The sequence below is a fragment of the Ilyonectria robusta genome, assembly GCF_021365365.1.
Source record: "Ilyonectria robusta strain PMI_751 chromosome Unknown BGZ61scaffold_3, whole genome shotgun sequence".
NCBI lineage: Eukaryota > Fungi > Ascomycota > Sordariomycetes > Hypocreales > Nectriaceae > Ilyonectria > Ilyonectria robusta.
In genome coordinates, this window is record NW_025764437.1 from 491,348 (window position 1) to 513,828 (window position 22,481).

At 53.5% G+C, this 22,481-nt stretch overlaps 9 protein-coding genes and 2 non-coding genes across 11 annotated transcripts; 5 read left to right on the top strand and 6 right to left on the bottom strand.

Moving 5' to 3' along the window:
* Positions 1-411: 411 nt before the first annotated feature.
* Positions 412-516, bottom strand: BGZ61DRAFT_t60. Its single transcript has one exon. It is a non-coding gene; the product is annotated as a tRNA-Leu (tRNA).
* Positions 517-717: 201 nt separating this feature from the next.
* On the top strand, positions 718-821 carry BGZ61DRAFT_t49. Its single transcript has one exon. It is a non-coding gene; the product is annotated as a tRNA-Leu (tRNA).
* A 360-nt stretch (positions 822-1,181) lies between these two features.
* Positions 1,182-3,205, top strand: BGZ61DRAFT_343689 (uncharacterized protein; the record flags this gene model as incomplete). The annotated part of the gene is made up of 3 exons (XM_046239621.1): positions 1,182-2,025; positions 2,079-2,310; positions 2,362-3,205. 3 exons carry the CDS (start codon positions 1,182-1,184, stop codon positions 3,203-3,205), a joined length of 1,920 nt encoding a protein of 639 aa, XP_046109179.1.
* A 177-nt stretch (positions 3,206-3,382) lies between these two features.
* BGZ61DRAFT_527742 (UbiD decarboxylyase family) lies at positions 3,383-5,004 on the bottom strand (the record flags this gene model as incomplete). The annotated part of the gene is made up of 3 exons (XM_046253157.1): positions 3,383-3,916; positions 3,966-4,080; positions 4,130-5,004. The coding sequence occupies 3 exons, from the start codon at positions 5,002-5,004 to the stop codon at positions 3,383-3,385; spliced, it is 1,524 nt and encodes a 507-aa protein (XP_046109180.1).
* Positions 5,005-5,518: 514 nt separating this feature from the next.
* BGZ61DRAFT_473132 (flavoprotein) lies at positions 5,519-6,109 on the top strand (the record flags this gene model as incomplete). Its single annotated transcript, XM_046248422.1, has 1 exon — positions 5,519-6,109. One exon carries the CDS (start codon positions 5,519-5,521, stop codon positions 6,107-6,109), a length of 591 nt encoding a protein of 196 aa, XP_046109181.1.
* Positions 6,110-6,344: 235 nt separating this feature from the next.
* BGZ61DRAFT_343443 (RmlC-like cupin domain-containing protein) lies at positions 6,345-7,443 on the bottom strand (the record flags this gene model as incomplete). Its single annotated transcript, XM_046239598.1, has 2 exons — positions 6,345-7,079; positions 7,141-7,443. 2 exons carry the CDS (start codon positions 7,441-7,443, stop codon positions 6,345-6,347), a joined length of 1,038 nt encoding a protein of 345 aa, XP_046109182.1.
* A 261-nt stretch (positions 7,444-7,704) lies between these two features.
* BGZ61DRAFT_442486 (DNA glycosylase) lies at positions 7,705-9,741 on the bottom strand. Its single transcript, XM_046244741.1, has one exon. It carries the CDS (start codon positions 9,654-9,656, stop codon positions 7,818-7,820), a length of 1,839 nt encoding a protein of 612 aa, XP_046109183.1. The 5' UTR covers positions 9,657-9,741; the 3' UTR covers positions 7,705-7,817.
* A 1,215-nt stretch (positions 9,742-10,956) lies between these two features.
* Positions 10,957-11,953, top strand: BGZ61DRAFT_343411 (mitochondrial carrier domain-containing protein; the record flags this gene model as incomplete). Its single annotated transcript, XM_046239593.1, has 2 exons — positions 10,957-11,052; positions 11,102-11,953. 2 exons carry the CDS (start codon positions 10,957-10,959, stop codon positions 11,951-11,953), a joined length of 948 nt encoding a protein of 315 aa, XP_046109184.1.
* Positions 11,954-13,414: 1,461 nt separating this feature from the next.
* Positions 13,415-16,032, top strand: BGZ61DRAFT_343159 (peptidase S8/S53 domain-containing protein; the record flags this gene model as incomplete). Its single annotated transcript, XM_046239569.1, has 3 exons — positions 13,415-14,566; positions 14,611-15,185; positions 15,237-16,032. 3 exons carry the CDS (start codon positions 13,415-13,417, stop codon positions 16,030-16,032), a joined length of 2,523 nt encoding a protein of 840 aa, XP_046109185.1.
* Positions 16,033-16,188: 156 nt separating this feature from the next.
* BGZ61DRAFT_411713 (uncharacterized protein) lies at positions 16,189-18,349 on the bottom strand. Its single transcript, XM_046243277.1, has 2 exons — positions 17,797-18,349; positions 16,189-17,739 (listed from the first exon to the last, which is right to left on the bottom strand). The coding sequence occupies exons 1-2, from the start codon at positions 18,037-18,039 to the stop codon at positions 16,603-16,605; spliced, it is 1,380 nt and encodes a 459-aa protein (XP_046109186.1). The 5' UTR covers positions 18,040-18,349; the 3' UTR covers positions 16,189-16,602.
* Positions 18,350-19,131: 782 nt separating this feature from the next.
* BGZ61DRAFT_342109 (LETM1-like protein-domain-containing protein) lies at positions 19,132-20,867 on the bottom strand (the record flags this gene model as incomplete). Its single annotated transcript, XM_046239481.1, has 2 exons — positions 19,132-20,717; positions 20,807-20,867. The coding sequence occupies 2 exons, from the start codon at positions 20,865-20,867 to the stop codon at positions 19,132-19,134; spliced, it is 1,647 nt and encodes a 548-aa protein (XP_046109187.1).
* Positions 20,868-22,481: the final 1,614 nt, after the last annotated feature.

The following is a 22,481-nucleotide window of genomic DNA, read 5'->3' on the forward strand; positions in this document are numbered from 1 at the left end:
GTGTAGTGTAGAGACTACGTTCGTAGTTGTTAAGGAGGCATTGCCAATTTATTTGTCATCGAATTGTGCCCAATGTCCACGACCAAATTGAAATAAACATTAGGTTCCATGAAGTCTACTTCACATTTAATTGAAGCCAACCAAGAGGGTACAGCGATGAGGTGCTGTCTCATTCCAAGATGAGGCGCCAGAGAGTGATTTAGTTAAGAGTTAACACAGCGACAAATTAATTATTCCAGTCAGCCAAAAAAAAGTCAGAGCAAAGAGAAGAAGAAGAAAAGAACCGCACAGACCACCACAGGTGCGCACACCCCATGAAAGTTTGTCGCAGTGGAATTTTGATCTGGACTGAAAATTGGACACAGCGACAAAAAGAGAAGGTCCAAGTCTTGACAAATGGACAGAATAGGTTGACTTCCTTGGGATTCGAACCCAAGCCTCTTACGAGACTGCGAATTGTAATAAGTTGACTAATCAACCTGAACACAGCGCCTTAGACCGCTCGGCCAGAAAGCCTATTGTTTGATGGAAGGCTGGAGAGAATCAACAGTACAAGAGCCCACCGTAATCCACTATCCGACAAGCGGCCCCCACTTCGCTCGTTTGCTCGGTAGACCTAAAGTGAGGTTGGTACTCTGAGATATTAAGTTTAAAGTGATGCCCTAGCTGGTTCTAGGGCTAATAAGATCAAATAAGAACAAAAATTTCAACCAATAAGGTGAGATGGCCGAGCGGTCTAAGGCGCTGTGTTCAGGTTTGATTCAAACTAGCAACGATTCGCAGTCTCGAAAGGGGCCTGGGTTCGAATCCCAGTCTCATCATTTTTGCCGTTTGTACCTATTGCCGTTGCTTTCATGCGGTGTTGATTTTTGCAGGCATCAAGGTCTCGCATTGCCATGTGGAAAAATACTTTCCTGAGTGGGGCGAAGTTAATTACCTCTTTTGGGACGAGCTGATTACATCATCTCTTGCATCCATCGTTCCGAGACCGCCGAAGGGGCCGAGATTGGCCGAGAACGGCAATTTATCAACGTCACTTGCAGAGGCCACAGGTGCATCTCAGGATCTCAGGCACGAGCGATCTGATTGAGCTTGTTCCTTTGGTGCTGCAGCAAAATCTCCCCGTCAATACCTTCTCAATCTTGGAGTTCTTTGCCAGAAGATCAATCGTGCCCAATTCAATGCCTCCACAAAGCACAGAACAACCCAGTCCAAGTCTCAAGCAGACACTCAGAAATCGACATCTGAGCCGCAATCGCCCGTCATGTCTGCCTTGCAGGGAACGAAAGGTCAGATGCACCAAGGAGGTGCCATGTTCAACTTGCATCAAGCGTGGCCATCCAGACCTGTGCACGTACAGGGACTCTGCAGCGCGACAACCGCAGCATCACCATTCTCCCCAAGGACCACCGAGAGTCAGCCCAGCCACATCACAAAATACGCGGCACCCACAGAGGGGTGTTTCAGTGGAACCATCCAGTCCATACGACCCGCAGATCAGTACGGCAAAGAATGTTCAATATGAAAATACCGCTAAAGACAGCACAGGTATACAGGACCCGAATGAACAAGTCGCAAATTCCAGTCTGTTAGACGACAACTCCTTAGTGGCCATTACCAGACCGCACTCTTCGGCTACAACAGACAACCCAGATCGAACAATTGCCTTTCAGGCCGGCATATTACCCCTCCTGGGCGCTACTCCCGAGGAAAGACCTTCAGATACCTCTCCATACTCGAGGGCGGCCCTCTACAACGGTTTCCCAGATGATCAGCTTATCCTCGAGCTATTCGACGTGTATCGCTCCCGAGTCCATCCATTTCATGCCATTACCTACAACCTAGACGAAATTGAGCAGAAGCTGTGCGTCTTCATCAACGATCGAGAAAGTGGTGCCAGTGCCAGCTCACCTAGATCCTTACAAGAGTCCCATTGGCTATGTCTACTGCATGCCATACTAGCGTCAGGGGCGCAATTTTCGGATTTCAACTTACAGCGTCGTTCTGAAGTGTCTCAAAACCATAGTGAGCCAGCCTCGGAGGAGTTGGTTTGGGGATATATTAGTAACGAGGCACAGTCAAGCTTGCCTTTGAGGCGCTCAGGTCGACGGATTACATGGCTCGACCATCCAAATTCACACTCCAAACTCTTCTTCTACTTGGAAGCGCTCTACAGAATGACATGAAACCCCAAGCAGCGTGGGTTCTTGGAGGTACCACCATACGCCTAGCCCAATGCCTAGGGGTCCACAAACCATCTAGAAGACGCTCTCACTCTTTAATTTCGTCCCAAGAGGCATCATCCCTCCGGTTCGTCTCACTACTCTGGCGTTTCGAGTTCTTCAGCTTACTTGTATATAGTATGGCCATTGTATGGCAAGATTCTTTGCTGTCGTTGGCTTTCGATCGTTCCCCAGGCTCCTATGATATGGATCATGAAGACGACCTACAGAAATTGGATAATGCCGCAAGCAGTGAGGGACTCGGATACCGGCCTGCCATGAACTGGTTGTGCCACATTTCATTGAAATATCTATCTCGCAAGTCGACGACAGGGTCTAGTCCTGACCCGAAGTCGATATTCCATGACATGGAGTTGGTCGAAAATGCTCTGCTAGGTCACCTCAAAAATCGGTCGTCTTGCACATCTATTCGACAGGTCCAGGAATTTTTTGCGTTCTCACTTCATAAGAATTTTGTCGTTGCTACGCTTTGTCGCTCGTTCGTATCAGTCATCAGACCACCGGTCGAGTCGACAAACGGTGGAAGTGTGATCGGTCGCTTCCAAGAGGCTCTGAAGAGTAGCGCCAGGGCATATGTTCGCCTACGGCATGTTGCTGGCTACGCAAGACGCTCTTGGGCGTCGATCCATAACGGACTATCATCGGTCCTTCTATTAAGTCTTATGAAAGAAACGAGAAACACTGCGGATACTCGGGAGCTTCAAATTGAGTTGATCAATAGTCTTGTCGAAGCAGATGCTGGCTCCGAATCTGTTGGAGGAATAGACTCCACTGCACATCAACTTTCCGACACGCATAAAAGAGCTCTAGATGCGCTCAAAAGACTCAAAAGCATGTCAGACCAGGATAGAAACACCGAGATATCCCGAAACCCTCCGGAAGGTGGTTCAGATGAGATGAATACATTTCCCAATGAAATCGATGCATCTGCGTCGTCGGATTATTTTACTCAACTAGAGTAAGCTATTACATGTCCTCTGGAGAAAACTACTGACAAAGACGCAGGTCCTGGAATATGGAAGATTGTTTTCAGTCTTTCGATGATACAATTGCTCCTTGGGATATTTCTGGTCCCATCATGCCAGATCAGTCAGAAGTTGAAGATTTCTTATATCAGTCTCTTAGTTAATCATACAATTCTACTTCTTATAGCCCAAGGTCTCCCACTTCTCAAGCACCTTCGCCTTAACATCTTCAGGAAAGGACTCCTCGAAATCAGCTGTTTCCCAATTCTTGCCTGTCGTATACTCGACAGGCAGCAAACAATCCGAAACCACCTTGCCTCCCATCGTCTTTGGCCCGTTCCCATGAGACATGTAAGGAATGAGGGGGAAGCCACGAACATTCTCGAAGTTGTATTCATCAGTTCCGGGACGACAACGGGTGCAGAAGGCCCAAATGACATCCTTGAAGTTGTAGATGTCGATGTCCTCGCCAACGATGAGAAGTCGATGAATTGTGTACCCGGCTTTGTGGCTGAATACGATGTCGCCAATTTTGCGGCAAAATTCTTCTGGTGTAGTCTTCAATGCTCGTAGCTTTGTGGTATCAACCTGTAGAGCAACCCAAGTGACCTGGGACTCCAATGGCGAAAAAGATTCAGTGATAGGAATGCCTTGAGACTTCAGCAGATACCCAATTTCGGCGGCGGCGAGAGGGCCAATCATTGTGTGCTACTAGGTTAGTATAGCTTCAGACGATGTTAGGAATTAATATGCTTACTGTCTCATCTGACAAACGTCCACAGTTAGACACTGGCAGGATAGCATCTTTTCTGTGTGTGATCATGTCGACCCGATATTTGGGCTGGGGGTGGGAATCCCCAGGGAAGGTATAACTAATCACTGTCAGTAATATACTGCTGCGGTGAAAGGACATGATCTTACCCATGCATTTCGCCAAAAGGGCCCTCTGGAGCCCTATCGGTTATCGAGCAAACTCCCTCGAAAACAATCTCAGAGTTGGCGGGAACCAGGAGATCGTTGGTCTCGCACTTGACAACCTCAATTGGCGAGCCAGCAAGAGACCCGATGTACTCTGCCTCGGACAGGCCATCAGGCAGAGGCATACTAGCCGCCATTATAGCAGCTGGGGGCACACCGAATGCCAGGGCCCATGGCATGTCTTTTCCTTCTTTCTTCCACATCTGGTGAATCTGCCAGATATGTTGAGGCTCGATAACCAAGCCCGCCAAATGCTGTTTGTCGTAAACCATAGCCCGCGCGATGGACCAATTTGTCCACTTCCCGTCAGGTGACTGGACAATATGCATGCCGTATGTCTGGACATATTTTCCTCCATCGGACTGATGCAAAAGAGGAGCCGGCAGCGTGGTGAGATCAAATTGGTCTGGAGTGAGACGGAACTCCTTGCAAGGGCCATTCTCGACCATGACGGGTGGAATAGGAGTGGCTGTCTTGCTAGCAACCATTTTGTCGAGGATGTCCTTGATCGTAGCAGAAGGTGGCAAACCCAAGTGTCGAGCAAGACGACCGTATTTCTGCGTCGGGTCAGACCTGAGAGAGTTGGGAGCACCCAGGATACGCCACAGGCCGTTTTCGTTCTGGCCTTTCAGCTTGTTGAAGAGGGGAGCTCTTTCATCATTCTCGCAAACCTTGCGAATGATGGCGCCGACCTCCAGATCAGCATCGCATTCTTCGTTTATTTCGACGAGATCGTTGTCATCCTTCAGTGCTTGGACAAAGGCCCGGAAGTTCAGGTGAGGAGCGTCTTGGGGTGATTGTTCTTGAAGGGAAGCCATGGTTGATAAATGGTCGGTTGAAACTTATGCAGAGGAACTTATTGTAGTCGAGGATAAGTAATAATTCACTTTCATTTTCGTGCGGCGACATCAAAAGTATTTATACACGTCCAGACACATAGAATGAATATCATGAGGCGTATAATGACCGTTGCTCCGAGTTGACCGAGATCCTCCACTCCACCCCGAGGCCCCCGAGACCACCGAGACCACCGAGTTACGCGAATTTGCCGAGCCATATAGACGGTTGGTAATGCACTTAAAGTACCACATTGAATAATTAAAATGCGGCTAATGGTCCATCTCAGCGTCCGAGTTGTCCGAGCGTCCCGAGATCAAGCTGGGATATAAACCAAGGGTAGTTCCCAGGTAAGAGAGCCATCCGACATCAACAAAGCAAGTCATCAATTGATCTTTTCAAGAAGTTGATACATCGTCCATCTCTTGATTTACCTTAATTATCCCCCCCATCTCTCATTCATAAAACAGGGTGTCCCTTAACACGGCAACCATCATGCCCTCGTCTCACCCCCGAAAAAGAATCATCGTCGCCATCACAGGGGCTACAGGAGCTGAAATCGGCATCTGCCTTCTGCAAACCTTGAGAAAGCTCAACGTCGAAACTCATCTGATCATCAGCAAGTGGGCCGCTGAGACGATCAAATACGAGACGGATTACACACCCGCCGCTGTCAAGGCCCTGGCGGATTTTTCCTACAACTCACACGACCTGGCGGCTCCCATTTCAAGTGGCTCTTACAAGGTGGATGGCATGATCGTGGTTCCGTGCTCCGTTAAGACTCTTGCGGCTATCAATGCTGGAATTTGCGACGAGCTCATCACTCGGGCAGCTGATGTATGCCTAAAAGAACGGAGACGACTTGTTCTGTCAGTTAGAGAGACGCCGTTGAGTGAGATTCACCTGCGAAATATGCTGGATGTAACACGGGCCGGAGGCATTATTGCGCCTCCGGTGGTAGGGTTCTACACAAAGCCATCGTCAGTGGAAGACGTCATTTGTCAAATGGTCGGTCGGTTATTGGATCTCTTCGACCTGGATTCTGGGAATTTCGAGAGATGGAATGGTATAAATAATAAAATTTAATATTTTATGTGTAGATATTTAGCTTCTTTCAAAATGATGAAATAGACTCCTTCAAACCCTTCATACAGATCAAATCAACGCAGAAGGGGCAATACGCAACGACAATGCAATTAGATACGATGCCCAACACCAGCAGTATCCCAATAAGACCCCTAAATAACCAGCTCTGCCAATTAAATAGACGGCATTTCCAACAGAACGGCAATAGTTGGCGTGTTATGACCAGCCTATCTAATTAATCAATCTGAGCCCCAACCTCCGCGCACGCCGATTTGAGACGAGCCTCATCCCAGCCATCCCAACTGCCCACAGTCTCAGGCAAAATATTACCACTGCATCGATACCCAGCCTTTTGAAGTAACTCATTGATGCCAGGGCCATTGGCAAATGCTATCACGCGAACAAACTTGCTGTCGATTTCAGCAGTAAAAAATTCCCTCGCCGAAACCACAACTGTCTGGCCTTCTCGCAAAACAGTCCATTCAGAATCCCCCCTGCGCTTCAGCTTAAAGAGGCCTTCCATGACGCAAAAGCAGTGGTCTACCGAAGTGAAGCTCATATATCGTTCGAAGAATGGTCTTCCAGGATAGCCAGATGACGACTCCAAGGCGGAAATGTAAAATTTCCCATTGCATTGGGCGGTAGTGATGAATGGGCGCGACAGTACTCCACCGAACATCCACTGGGGACCGGTATTCGCACGAAGAAAGTAGGGTTGCGAGGCTTCCGGTAAACGATTTTCCGTCTCCAGCCAAGGGGACAGCTCTGGAGGTCGGTAGTCATCATCCGGGGAATCAAGATCAAAGCCCGAGGGCGGCTCCTGTTGTAGGGTGGGATTATCTTTCGATGCGGTCAAGATGCCGTGAAATTCCTCGCCCATGGCCCGGAAGAGATCGACTTGATCTCCTGGACTTGTGAGAGCCAGCAATTCTGTATATGGTCCGAGTGGCTTGTAACCATATTCATTCCCCTAGTACTCGGCGGTCAGCTCTCCATGCGCAAATAATACGAAAGAAACAAGCCTATCTTACAGAAGGCACAAAGGCAAAATCTCCAGGGTATAAGTCGCGGCATTTGTCGCCAATCCAGATTCTCAGGCACCCCTTTGTCACAATGAAAGCGTTTTCGGCATACGCGTGCCGCCAAGAGTCAGTGCCATCTGTTGAGATACCCGCCTTGTAGTATACGGCGATCCTATGATCCATTTCTTTTTGAGAGGCAAGAATTCGGAACACGCTGTTGGTGCCAGGTATCGCAATACGCTCCCCCTCGAGTTGGTCAAGCACATAGCTGCTTCTCTGCCCTGGAGGGGCGGCGGATGTTGGGATCGTCATCCTTCAACAAATGGTCGGTGAGTGGGTGGCAAAAGACTGCGCTGGTGAGAAAACACCAAAATTCACCATGCACAAACGTTTACCGTTAGTAGAGCGCCAGGGATTACTTATCTATTTAGCCACTGTAGCAATTGGGCTTGGGGGTCAGGAGGTGACTTGCTTTAAATTCCTACCCCGTTTTGACCGTAATCCCTCGCTAGTGGCCGGATTAACGGATGACCCGGTTGATCCAGATAGGGAAGGAGGCGATGCTTAGAGATGTAATTTATAGAGGTTTTGTTTGTGTGAATATTATTACATATAACTGCGGATAGCAATGCTCAGGTATTCCTGTGTCATTGAACACATCTATAGTTCCTACCGACCTTGGGCTCTTATTCGGAATCCTTCGCAAGTACCCAACATTTCCTCATACCGGTACCCATTGACTCACTATCAACGTCATCTGGTGACGCCCATCTCAGCCGGGCATCTTCTTTGGCCGCAGTGTCTTCCGCACAGTCATCGTCGGTCTCCAACGTGAACAAGTGGACGTGCATTGTGAGCTTGATGTGGGAAAATAGCCACGGCACACTACCCAACTCACGGACGTGTTTTAGTCGAGCTCCCTTGTATGTCTTATCCTTGGTGATCAAATCCGACATAAAATCGGTTGCCCTCGTCCGTCGCAGCTTTGCGGTGCTGTTGTCATCCGAGTCTTGGAGGATGTTGCTTGGGAATTCCCATAACCCCGCGAGGAGACCCTTTTCAGGGCGTTTTTGGATGAGGTAGTGCCCATCACTTCGACGCATGACACAGACGAGCGTCTCCTCAATTCTCACGGCCTTTTTCACGACCTTGAGGGGGAATTTCCGGGCATGATCCACTATCACCTCCAGATCCCGACTGCTCAAAGTAGTATCGGGTTTTGTTGATGCTTTCTGTTCGACGGGCGCCTTGAACATGAATGCCGATAGTTTCATCTGTTTGCTTTGCTTGGGGGTCGGCTTAGTCTTGGGCTTCGCATCCCCATCTCCTTCGAGGCATGTTGACTCTTCCAAAGTTTCGCAGAGATCACACAAGTCTTCGATGTCTTTCACCTCGGTCTTGCGGTTCGCAGACGCCAGCATCTTTCCCTCTTCGTATGCGCGGCATGTTGAGCTGATGGGGCATTGGTCGCAGTTTGGCTTAGGTGTGCAAACCGTGCTCCCGAGTTCCATGAGCGCCTGTCCCCATCTCCCGGGCCGATTGCTCACGCTGTCTTCGGTCTCGTCTTCAGTTCCATCTTGCGCGACGGCTTTGGCTAGCGCAGCGGCAGCCGCCCACAGCGTGTCGATGACAAGCTTGTCCGTTTTCACATTCCCCAAGAGACCAAGCTGCCTGCTGAGGACACGCAAGACATTGCCATCGACCATGGGCACAGCCCGCCCGAACACGATGGCCGAGATAGCTCCAGCAGTATAGCGACCAACTCCAGGTACCTTTGCCTCGAGATCTGCCACACGAGAGGGCAACAGGCCAGCCATGGCCTGGTCTTGCACAACGAGCTTCGCGGCCTCGTGGATCCTCGTCGCTCTGCTGTAGTAACCCAGCCCACGCCAAGCACTCAAAACATCGTCGGAGCTTGCGGCGGCCAGCTCATGAATCGTCTGCCACTTGGCCATCCAGTTGTTCCAGTAGTCAATGACCACGGCGACCCGCGTTTGCTGCAGCATGATCTCGCTGATCCAAACCTCGTACGCCCGCCGCTCGAGCAGGTCCCGCAACTTGACGGCGTTTGTGTGCTCCTCCGGGTTGATCCATGCTTTGCGCCAGGGCATGTTGCGCTTGGTGCTCACGCTGTCAAACCAGGCGAGGAGAGCTTGGCGGGATGCGACGTCGTCCAGGAGCGCGGGCCGGTGGTAGCTCACATTGTGCCGGCGTGTCGGAGGGACACAAGGCTGGTGGACCGTTCTCTCCGCTGTGCCAAAAAGGCGCTGGTGCAGCTGTGTGGCGACGCCTTTGCTTTTCGCTCTCGAAGGTTGTGATTTTCGTCGCTTTGGCGCAGGCTCATCGCTCTCCTCCTGGGCCGTCGCGTCGCTTTCCGACGCGTCGTGGCGGGGTGCAGGGCGACGCTTTGCTGCGACTCTAGTGGCGGCTTCTGGACTGTTGCCATCCGACTTCAATTGTGAAGCAATTTTCTTGGATGCGGCGGATGCGCTGGATCGCGTGGCTCGTGATGATGAGGCTGCCATTTTGTTTATTTCTGAACTGTTTGGCGAGTACCGTAAGTGACCATCCAACTTTCAGCGACAGGTTTGTAGTAAGGGAGACTCACAGGAGATAAAGAGGTGTCCCCACACGGTCTCAAGCCTCTCTTAGAGTAGTTTTGCACTAGCCAGGAATCAATCTCTGCGAATGGAAAAAGAAACGAACGGGAGGTAACACTAATGGGTGAGATGACGCACATTAAACCAGGGAAGATTGCGTTTGCGCTGTGTCAAAGCACCCTGATCCAAGTAAATTTGTTGTCGTATTGGACATGTCCAACTAGGCTCGCTCCAAAGAAGTCTATATCCTCCAATGTTATGTAGTTAATTGTGAAACATAGACCCGTTAGACTGGTTGTTCACGTCTGAGGTTCTCCAACGCTAGGTAGTAGCACATATCAAACAATTCGTAGTGTTGGTTGAGCACAGTCAGTCAAATCAGTCTTGGCTTCCTCGCGTCGCATCGTGAGGCGCCTACCCTGGACAATGTTATGACATCATGACTTGTCAAACTCCGGACTTCTGTCATTCTTCTGTCGATTTTGAACTTCCTGTGAGTAATTTTCTACTCGATATTCTGTGCCGTATTTTATCGTCAAGGGGGACCGCAAGATCGACGTCTTCATTTGATGGAATAGTATTCCCATATCTATTTGGGACGGGAACATATGCCTAATACATACTTAACGACCTAGTCCTGCTCTATAACATAAAGATCAGAGCTAGCATTAAAGGCCTGACACAGATGAAATAGATAAGCCCTTGCGTTGTTGCGAATTTACACTTGAATGATGTCATTCCGGACAGTCCGTTTGGGGCCCAACCGCTCGCCGGGTCGGCACCGAATTGCAGCCACCAACTAGTCCAACATAGGTCACCATCTTTGTGACGCTCAAAAACGGCATACCAAACGTTGAACCGTCCCAGCTTATCGGGAACTCACCGTCCACTATACCGGGCGCCGTTTCGCACTTGTCAACCCTTGAAGCAAGATGTGCAATTCCGACAGCTGCGGGCATACCTCAAATCTATCGAAGGGAGAATATTAGAAAACGGAGGCTGTTTTGAGGTGTCTTGCCTACAAACTCCCCGAGGCGGAACCGAAAGCGGCCGCCGTCACGGCAAAGCGGCGCCTTATCAACCATTGCACAGAGCTATCCAAGGTTTGTGATCGGCAGCCACGGAACGACGTCATCATCTCGCGCGAGCACCAGAACCATAAAACCAGGGATTCAGCTCGGTCTTGTTCACCTCGATAACATGCGATTGAACGGCAACCGTCAAAATGGCAGAGAAGCAGAGTGAAGTGCCCAATTTTACCATCAGCGACTATGTCAAGTTCTTTGGCGCCGGTGCCCTTGCGGCGACGTCCACCCATGGAGTGAGTATCAATTCACATGCAATACATTCCCCGTCTAACGTTATGGCAGGCTGCCACACCAATCGACGTGGTAAAGACACGCATCCAGGTCGACGATGCCTTGAAGGGCTACAACATGATCCAGGCCGGCCGCACGATCGTAGCCAAAGAGGGAGCATCAGCGCTGCTTACCGGGTTCGGACCCACGGCTGTGGGATATCTCGTCCAGGGTGGCGCCAAGTTTGCCGGCTACGAGTTCTTCAAGAAGAAGTACATTGAAGCTGCGGGTGGCATTGAAAAGGCCGTGGAGCGCCGGACAGCCATCTACCTTGGTGCTAGCGCGACGGCCGAGTTCTTTGCCGACATTTTGCTCTGTCCACTCGAGGCGACAAGAATTCGACTGGTATCTCAGCGCGGATATGCCAGCGGCTTCGCATCGGGCTTCGCGAGGATGGCGAGGGAGGAGGGACTCAGAGGATTCTACTCTGGGTTCGTCCCTCTGCTGTTCAAGCAGGTCCCTTTCGCCGTGGGACAATTCTCGGTTCACGAGGCGGCAAATGAAATCATCTACCGGTCAATAGGCCCGGAGCGCAAAGCGAAGCTGACACATCTTGAGACCACCGGCGTAGAGTTGACGTCAGGTATCGCGGCGGGAGTGGCAGCGGCGGTACTCTCGCACCCGGCAGACACGCTGCTGTCGGCTATCAATAAGGGCGCCGGAGACCCGAAGCAGGGTGCGACAAGTCGCATGTTCCAGCTGGCTCGTGAGTTTGGCCCTAAGCGATTGATTACCACGGGCTTGGGACCTCGCTTGATCATGACATGCGGACTGGTATCCGGGCAGTTTGTTATTTACGCGCAGTGCAAGGCTTTTACGGGAGCGCCGCCAGGTATCGAAATCCACAAGGAGGCATCCCTGTGAGCTCCTGTGAGGTAAAAAGAATAAAGGGATGGAGGCATGTGCTTTTACGGTGGCGTACAGACGGACTAATTATTGGACATTGGGATCCGGTGGGAGAGGACGCGAATAGACTACCTAGAGTCCTAGACAGAGTAGATGACAAGACAAATTCGGAGCGATATATCCCATTGCTGAGCGGGAGGGGACACGTTGAATGTATTGAAAATGAGCGACACTTGATCATCAGGGTGGGTGATCCAGTTCACACCAATTGACACCCAGAAGAATGCAACAATAACGACAGACCGACGTTGGCGAGGTCAGGGCGGTCCATGGAGCAAGGGGGGCGCGAGGTTAGGCACTGTTTCAGGGCCCGTGCCGTGTATTCAGCCCTGGATTAGTCCCGTATTGACTTGCGACGCCACCAACGACGGCATAAGGAGTACGGCTGTCGGGGTTGTGTTGTTGATGTGATGCTTCCCAGATGCCTGGAGGTCTGCAGGAGGCGGAGCTGCAGCCTGCGCCAAAAATAGGGAGTACGTAAAGTCAGCATGGGGGGAATCCGAGCATCGCCCAACATACCCTTGGGGAAAATAGAGAAGCAGTACGGAGGAATGCTGATCGTCGTTCCGTCTGTGCGAAGAAAAGACGAGACAGTTCCTCCAATGTGTGTCTTTGGAGTCCCTCCTTGGGCCTTGGGAGCGTCGCAATCTTTGTGTCCATGGTGGTACGTGGGTACGACGGATCTCCATCTCCCGCTCTAGCCTGCGATTCAATTGGGGGTGGCCCTTGCCTCAAACTTAGAAGGCGCCTTGGCACCTTCCGCCGCAAGCTAGTGTGGCGCAGGCAGGCATCCGCCATGCGAGACCGAGGGAGTGAGGCAGGGACGACCTAGGGGACTGAGGTACCCACGCGAGGCAGTAAAGTTGGCACCTGGTCCCCTATTTTCCCCCATGGCAGGGCAGGAACTCTGTTTCATTGCGTGTCCGGTCCCAACTGTACTTGGCACCTGCCGTTTAGCACCCTGCCAGCCATCACCGAAGGCCACGACATCACCACGATTTCCAGCCTGCGGTTTGCTTCTTCTCTCCGCAACTCCCGACGCAGCGAATACCACGACCACGCATCCCTCATCGCGGCGCATTTGCGGTTGACCCGAACGAGGTACGAGACAGATTCGACTTTCTGCCGCCCACTCCCCGTCACTTGCATCGAGCAGCTGCACACGAGGCCAACCTCCGTAGGTTCGCCTCCGTCCCCGTCAGCTTGTTCGCGACAATCGCCTCTTCCTTTCCGCCATTTGTCCTCCGCACGAATTCTCTCGCCCGCGCGCTGACCGCCGTCGCCTCTAGTTCCCGATCCTCTCATTACGGCTGGCCGCAATATCCATCTTGATGTGTTAGACTTGCCTCGACTCCCGCTTCCACGCGTCCACTCTCTTCTGCGCCGCGCGAAGGTCCCTCCCTTCGCTTCGTTTCCGCCATGAAGATCTCGACTCTCCTGAGCCTCGCCGGGCTCACCGTTCTTTCGCATGGTTCCCAAGTCCCTCGAGATTACGCCAAAAACGACTACTACGTCCTGCACCTCGACCGTTCCACCACCCCCGAGCAAGTCGCCAGCCGCCTCGGGTTAAGACACGAGGGCCAACTTAGCGAGCTCGAACACCACCACGTATTCCGCGCCCCCAAGCTCGACCACGATGTTGTCAAGAGAGAGATTCAGGAGCGCAAGAGGAGGAAACGAGATGTTGGTGGCTCTGATCCCCTTGATAGCGTCCTCCTCTCTTCCAAGCAGAAACCTCGAATGCACCTTGAGAAACGAATTATCCCCCCCCGTCCAGAGGGCCACACCGTGGTTAGCCGCCAGGTAAAACCTGGGGCTTCAGATTGGGGATTGGCGAAGCAGGCCGAAGTCATGAAGAAACTTGACATTGCTGATCCCATCTTCAACGAGCAGTGGCATCTCTTTAACCCTGTCGAGACTGGCCACGACGTGAACGTGACTGGCCTTTGGCTCGAGGGCATCACTGGAAAAAATTCTACTGTCGCAATTGTAGATGATGGTCTGGACATGAACAGCAATGATCTCAAGCCCAACTACTTCGCGGAAGGGTCCTGGGACTTTAACGATGCCGACCCCACACCTGCCCCTGAGCTGTCAGATGATAGGCACGGTACTCGCTGTGCCGGCGAGGTCTCAGCGGCTCGTAACGATGTGTGTGGTGTCGGCGTCGCCTACGACTCCAGGATTGCCGGCATTCGAATTCTTAGCAAAGCTATCGGCGACGCTGATGAGGCCGAGGCCATGATCTTCAAGTACCAGGACAACCAGATTTACTCATGCTCGTGGGGCCCCTCAGATGATGGCCGAACCATGGAGGCCCCTGGCATTCTGATCAAGCGGGCCATGCTCCAGGCTGTTCAGAAGGGCCGCGGTGGTCTGGGATCCGTCTATGTTTTTGCGAGTGGAAACGGCGCCTCCAACGGAGACAACTGCAACTTTGATGGCTACACCAACTCCATTTACAGCATCACAGTCGGTGCAGTGGACCGTACTGGCCAGCACCCCTACTACTCCGAGCTGTGTTCTGCCCAACTCGTCGTCACCTACAGTAGTGGCAGCGGTGATGCGATTGTAAGTCCCCCCAATCTCGGGTGAATTTGAGCTGACAATCCTAGCACACAACCGATGTCGGAGAGAACGCCTGCTATAGTGGCCATGGTGGAACGTCCGCCGCCGCCCCCCTGGCTGCCGGTATTTTCGCCCTGGTCTTGCAGGTTCGACCTGACTTGAGCTGGAGAGACATGCAGTACCTTGCCATGGACTCAGCTGTTCCCATTGATGATGGTGTAGCCGAATGGCAGACCACGACTATTGGCAAGAAGTTTAGTCACACCTTTGGATACGGTAAGATTGACTCCTATGCTATGGTTCAAATGGCCAAGACGTGGGAGAAGGTCAAGCCTCAAGCCTGGTACTTTTCTCCTTGGATTCACGTCAAGAAGGCTATCCCCGAGGGCAAGGATGGTCTGGCTGTCACCGTCGACGTCACTGCCGATATGCTCAAGGCCGCCAACCTTGCCCGTCTTGAGCATGTTACTGTTACTATGAACGTTGAACACACCCGACGTGGTGACTTGAGCGTCGACTTGATCAGCCCCAACAAGGTGGTCAGTAACATCGCCGTTGCGCGAAGACTCGACTCGGCCGGCACTGGCTACAAGGACTGGACTTTCATGAGTGTCGCGCATTGGTACGTCTTCCGATATAGTGCTTTCCGACAGTGCAACTAACATTTCGGCAGGGGTGAGTCTGGCGTGGGTAAATGGACCGTCATCGTCCGAGACACCGAGAAGAACGGAAACAAGGGCAAATTCGTCGACTTTCATCTTAAGCTGTGGGGAGAAGCAATCGACGCCGATAAGACGAAGCTTCTTCCTATGCCCGATGAGCATGACGACGACGACCACGATGTCATTCAAACCACGACTTTGGAGGCCTCGACGACACCGATTACTGCTGGCTCTAAACCAACCAGCGTGCAAGGCAACCCCTCTGATCATCCTGAGCGACCCACTAAGAACCCCGCGAAGCCCAGTGGTACTGAGAAGGCATCCCCGAGCACCACCGGTGAGGCCCAGGAGGCCACTTCGACGGCGTCTTCGTCATGGGTCTCGTGGCTCCCCAGCTTTGGTGCCTCCAAGACGGTCCAGATCTGGGTTTACGGAGCCATTGGTCTCATCTCAGCCTTCTGCTGCGGCCTAGGCATCTACTTCTGGATCGCCCGCCGACGTCGCCTCCGTAACGATTCTCGCAATAACTACGAGTTTGAACTGATCGACGAGGAAGAGGCCGAGGGCCTGAACCCTGGAGAGAAGGGCGCTGCCGGCGGAAAGAAGGCGCGCCGGACTCGCGGTGGCGAGCTGTACGACGCTTTTGCTGAGGGAAGCGACGACGATCAATTTGAGGACTACCGCGACCGCGAGCGGTCAAACGATCGCCTCCCACGCGATGACTCGGAGCAGTATGTGGTCGGCGGCGAGAGCGATGACGACTCGGACGATGAAAAGGAGAGAAAGCCCTTGAGCGGTCCGCGATAAAAACGAGACCCTGGCCTGTGCAGTAGTGTATGATGTACAGGAATACGAGTAACCACGGGCATTTGGTATATCGGGGTTTTGGCCAAGTATACCCCTTGGTGCTACCTTTGCATGGGACGGCGGGAGTTTTGACTCGTTTTCTGCGTAGCTACAATTGTCAATCAATAGATGTTTGGATTTCCAACAACCTGGGGTTTATATATGTGATGGCGTGTATGTGATGTGCTTGTATGTGACTGTGCTTGTATGAATATATGTACATCGTATCAGACCAAGTATTAGGATTCACACTCTACCGAGACACGGATATCTTCACAGTAATAATAACCCAAGAGACCCAGAAACGGCGCTGGAATCTCTCTTTCTTGTCCATTACATAGCCTAGCTGTCCATCACTAGACTCACTTGGCCCCCCTCCCGCCCTTTGCACAACTCCTCCTAGAACGCCATATCATTCCAAAACGCCAGGAGCTCGTGACAAGAATATTTTAAAAATCACAAATGGGGAACCTTGGATCTCGCGCGTTCCCCCGTTTACACTTTCAATTCGGGCTCGAGTCTGGGCGGGACTCATGCTGCAGACACGGGGCCCTCCTTTTCCATCTCCATGACGTAGCGCTCCCAGGTGTCGATGACCTCACCGTAAAAGTCGACGTGGGCGTCGGCGAAGTTGCCCAGCTGAGCCTTCATCTCGATGCGCTTGATGCGCTCAAACTCGACCACCTCCTTGACTACCTCATCGTCGAACATGTCGCTCGTGTTACGGGCGCTCTCGACCTCGTGGGTCAGCTCCTCGACGCGCAGTTCCAACTTGCGGGTGCGCTCGCGGCGGGCCTGCTCATGGTCAACGCCGCGGACGTCTTCGATCTTGGCGCGTAGGAAGCCGCCCGCGCCTGAACCGGAGCCGTGGCCGGTCTGTAAGGTGTCGCGCTCCGAGGTGGATTTGTTAAGGTACTCCGTCAGTTGCTCGTAGTCCAGTTGTTTCTGCTCGCGGGCTTTGAGGAGCTGCTTCAGGGCAAGCGAGTAGGCCTGCATGTCGCGCAGGGAGCCAAGATAATCCTGGTCGGTCGTGTCCTTGAGCTTGCGCAGGTCGGTGGCAGTGTCCTCGATGGAGGCGGCGAAGGCATGGATGGCGGGTTCAACGCTGGGCTCGAGGGGAATGAGCTTCTGGAACTGCTCAGCGAGGTCGTGTAGGTCGGCCTCCAGGTCCGTCTCGCGGCGGGCCACCCGAGCAATGACCTTTTCGATGTGGCCGAGGTCGTCGTCGAGCTTGTCGCTCTTCTCGCGGACCTCGAGGAAGCGGCGGTCGGGGCGGTGGACCTTGGTAAAGGCGTTGATGAAGGTGTCGGCGAAGTTGTCAAAGACGCCCGCGGAGCCCGGGTCACTCGAGGAGCTGGCTCGGGTGCTCCGGCTGCGCATGGTGGCATTCCAGTCGGGGCTCTCGAGGAAGGTGTGCAGGATCGGGGCGCGGCGCAGGGTCGGGTGGAGGGACAGGCGGATGAGGAATCGCTGCAGCGAGTGGCCGCGGCGGGCGGTGAAGTCGGAGCCGAAGCGGTCGCCGCGGACGTACTCCATGCGCTGCTTGTCGGGCAGCGGGGGCACGGCCGAGGCGGGGAAGTCGCGCATGAGCTGCTTGTAGAGGAAGACGAAGTCGGTGAAGCGGCGGCGGACCGTGGTGTTTTCGCGCTGGAACGAGGGGAAGGTGGACTGGGGATAGCTTCAAGTTAGCTGGCGAGCCGGGGGACGGCGGGGGAGCAGACTGACGTTGGTGGTGATGAGATACGACACAAAGGCATCCTTGGTGCCATCATTCTCCTTGATGGGCGTGCCGACGACGCAATCGAGCGTCTCGGGGCCGAGGCCGTGTGCGTTGTGCGCGTGGCTGGTTCCCGCGCCGTCCATGGTATGTCCGGGATCGTCGGCGGCGGGGGCGGAGCGGGAGGTCTGCTCTTGGACGTGCTCGCTCCAGGAGACGTTGGAGAAGTCGTCTTGGTCCATGACGGCCATGAGCCGGGAGAGCCGCGAGGAGAGCGGCTGTTTGGGCGGTTGGGTGTTGAGTGTGCTGTGCTGTGATGTCGGAGCTGGCGTATGGGTGGTGGTGCGTAGTGAAGCTGGGCCGTTCGAGTGGAGGGGTTGGCGGGCGGCGGTGTAGAGGAGAGAATGGGCAGGGATGCGGCTAAGAGAGAGGGGGAGTGTTCCTCTAGATGACACAGTATTGTTTGGCCTGGCTGGAAACTCGAGTGAAGCCGAAGCTGGAGCTGGAGCTGCGATGGTGACGATGGTGGAGAGTTGAAGGCGGTTGAGATGCCATGTGGACGAGGGAAGTGGCGCAGGGCCCAAGGGACGGGGAACACGCTAGAAGATAGGCAGCTACTTAGCGACGAGAGTCAACGTACGACGCATTGCACAATGGGACGTAGGCATCAGACAATCTACTGCAGAACAACAATTGAAAAGTCGTATATAGTCATTAAGTTTTATTTCTCATGGTTCCTGATAAAAACCGCTCGATGCGTGGCCCTCGTTCTGGAAGCTAAATGTCTCCCCTCTATCAGATGCCCTGGGTCCCTGAGGCTGAGGCGGCGATGACGCAGTGCTCTAACGCATCTCAAGGTACCCATGCAACCATGTAACTTGGACACTACCTTACCTATCATTGCAATCCTTGTAGATCAACCAATGCCCATCCATGGCCATTTACAAAGTATAACAGTGAATAAACGCAAACTTGTTTACAAAAAAAGAAAATCGTAGTGGAATCTATTGCTTTCCTGTGTCGAGATGTCTATCCCAGTTTGGCGAGGCCTGGCTCACTCCCTCTCGCTCTTGCTGCCTCTTCTCTTCTGGCTGGGCTTTATCTTCTGTCCCGTTTTGATACAGCGTCCTCCTTGTCTCTGGTTCTTGTTGACCAGCCTTGATATGCCATCCGTCCATTCCGTCCCGTACCTTACAGTCATACATATGAAACAACTCCCCGGTAGTCGTCGTCGTAGTACACTGAGCGAGCAGCTGTATCGCTTTACTCCTGCTCACATCGCTCATCTTGGCTTCGCTTCTCCTCGCTTCACTTCTCCTCGCTTCACCTCACCTCACCTCCCTTTACTTCTGCTCGCTCTTGCTGTTCACCCTGGCCGCAGCAGCAGCCTCCGCCTCGGCCACCTTGCTTAGCTCAATCTCCGCCTCCACCATCTCGGCCGCGGGCTTCTTCTCTAAGCCAGCCGCCGCAGCCGCCGCAGCCGTTGCGAGCCGCTCTTCCTTCTCATCAATGTCGTCCAAATCTCGGGGCGTCGCAAATCCGGTGCTCTGGCTGGCGTGGTCCTGTTCGGCCTCGTCCTCGATCAGCCCCTGCTGCTCCTTGATGACCTCTAGTCGCAGCTTGTTGGTAGCTGCGCCCTCGGCGTTGTGCACCTCAAGCTCGATCTCGTGGTAGAGCTCCTCGGGGATAGCCGAAAGCACGCCAATCAGGGCCTCGATCTGGCTGGATCCCTCGCCAGATCCCTGTCCGTACATGTAGGCGTTGCTGAGCACCAGAAGGGTCGAGGGAACGCCCTCTATGAGACGGAGGTCCAGCCAGGTCTGAAGGTCGGCACGCATACGTGCGGGCGAAACACTGTGGGTTCGGATGCCACGAGCCGCACACGCCATCTGGAGTTCTCCAACAGTCAGGCTGTCTACTCCCTCGTAGCTGATGGCCTTGTCATCTCGCTTAATCTGTCGCATGCGGTGGCGGATCTGGTACCGAAGCATCATGTCGGTTCCAAAAGTGTTGAGGTTCATGTACTTGCACATGGAAACCAGCTGGGGTCGTGACAGGTTGTCCAGCGTCAGGTCATCCCGGAACACCTTGCACACCTTGATGACATCTTGAGCCGTGGGTGCCTCGCCCGTTGATCGGACCTTGCGGAAGAAGTTGGAGAACTCCTCCTTCTGTGCGGTGGCTACGCTTAGCGGCAGACCCGTCTCCTTGAGCGTTTGTCGGAGGAACACGCTGACATCCTTGCGGGTGGATCGCAAAAGGGTGGCCTTGGCCTCCTTGGACTTTTGTCCCTCAAATGTGCTAGGGAGCATGTTGGGAAAGAGCTTGAGGGCGAAGGGAATCAGGGCCTCGCCAAGGGGGACGATGATGAAGACGGAAAAGGGGATCAGGCGGCCGAGATCCTGGACCGTTCGCTGCAACTGCTTGTTCTCACGGCGCGTGAGTTCGTAGCCGGCCGCCATCTTCAGCGCCAACCGCCAGCTGATCTTGACTTCGGCAGCCATAAGCTTGCTGCCGTCCCAATAGTGCTGGACCTCCTTCTTGACCTTTTCCCAGACCGTCGCCTTGACCTCCTTCTCTGCCTTGGTCACCTCCTGGGTCGCAGAACTCTCCGTCTTGGCCACTACTTCGGTCGCAGCCGGTGTCTCTTTGGTCGCATCAGAGGCCTTTACGGCACCGTCCTTTGCCGCGGCATCTTGGGTCTTGGTGTCCTTCTTGACGGCGGCTGTGGTAGATTCCTTCGGGAGGGGCTTCTTAGCCAATTCGGCGTTGAATCCGGGGGGAGGGCCGGCCGGGGGTCCATCGGGTCGGTGGTGCTCGGTGCTCATGGCCCGCATGGGGATCAAGAGGGCGATGGCTGGGATTTTGGCATGGCGGCTGACATGGCGACCGAAAACCGCAGGGGAGACTCCTCGAGAAAGGGCCCTCGCTGAGCAAATGGTCAGTTTCAATTGCCGAGGTGGTTCATGGCTCCCGCAGAAGCAGCGGACTGCGGGTCTCGCCGAGGCGGGAACTTACCGTTACCCAACAAGGGGTTCCGGGAGACGGCCCTGCGAGCGACGTTGGAGGAAGCGCTCATGGCGAGCGGCAGGTCTGGTGATGAAAGATCGAGGGTGGGCAATGTCTGACGGATCTCACAATAGAACAGCTGGAAGATGGTGATGCAGGAGGGAGGAAGTGGATGCGCAGCAAGGTTATAGAGGCGCTGCCCACTAAAGGTAATAATAGTGTAGTTGTGGTAGTTACTACGAGCACGGGACGGGATGGGAGATGCGCCTGGCGGGAAGCGGAAGAGCTGGCGATCCGACAGAGCCGGCCGCCGCATTATCTTTGTCCCGGAGCGTCTCTGAGTGTCTCTGGGCGTCTAGGCTGGCTTCGGCAGGCACCGACGTCACGTGGGGCTCGGCTTCCGGTTTCTTGTTGAGAGCGAGCCCCATACATGTGACTTCCGGCTCCGGCGTGATTGGCGAGACACTCGGCGGCCAGGGCGAAAAGGTACGTACAGACGGATACGTAAGTCTCTGCTCAGCCCGCCCAACAACTGCGATTGGGACCTCCGGCAGTAAACTCCGAAGCATGGAATTGAGGCACAGTCATCCACTGGATACTGACACGTTGGCAATTCGCCTTTGTGAGTTGTCGATTATCACATCTTCCTTCCGCGTGACGCTGCTTTTTTGGGCATCCACGAAATGGGGCTCCATGAATAGGGCATCCCTTGGCCTACATGCCGGTTAGTATATCCAGACCAACTCTGATATTTCGATATGCACCGCAATTAGACGGACTGCCACGAGACGAGTCTCAATTCGCTGGCCCGCTTCTACCCGATGTCGGTCGTGCCCTGGACGCAGCTGTCAACGAGACATTTGACGGGACGAGACAGGGGTGGTGAGACATTCAGGGCCACTGTCCTCTTTTCCATGGAGACGAGGCCTTCCGGAAACGCTAGTGAACCAGAGCCACTTTTACGCACCCATCTGCGTCACTGACAAAGGAACGCTTAAGTGACGCAATGCCGTGATGCGATGGAGCCGATAGGGCAGCACTCCGAATCCGATGCTTCCTATTTGCGGAAACCATTGGGCAAATGCGGCGTGTCTAAGCGATGAAACCAGTGGTTTCAATCCGGGTGGTTTCTACCCAGTGCATTCTGGCCACGTTTAAGCCAGTTGCGACGAGTTGGGTTCGGTAGATTTCTCGACGTCTGCGTTGCTCACGGCTTGCGGTGAGAAATGAGTGAATACCTGAACTTGGAATCACGGAAACGCACATTTTAAGCAGGCTTGGTGTTATGTGGTTGCTTTCGCGAAAACCCCGTGGCGTGGAATCTAACTCCAATGCCATTCATTCTCGAATTATCGGGTTTGTGCATTACATGGCACTCATACTCCTTCCGAGCCTGAACTGGGCCAAGCAGTTTTCCAAATTACGGTCAGTCTTCAACAGTCTTCAACATAAATAATGCCACCAGACGCCTTGGTCCTAGTGGAAAACTGTTCGCATAAGGGCGGGGGACAGGTCCTTATCTCCAATGTCCGTCCTTCCTAGCCCCACTGGAGTGGAGAAGCTTCCAACAACATGCGCAACCGGTGATGGCCGAGGTCCGACAAGAGTGAACGTCTTAGCCTAGTTGGTTTGTCAAAAGTGAGCCTAAATATCACTGCTAGTATGCCTATTGAGTCAGCGATTA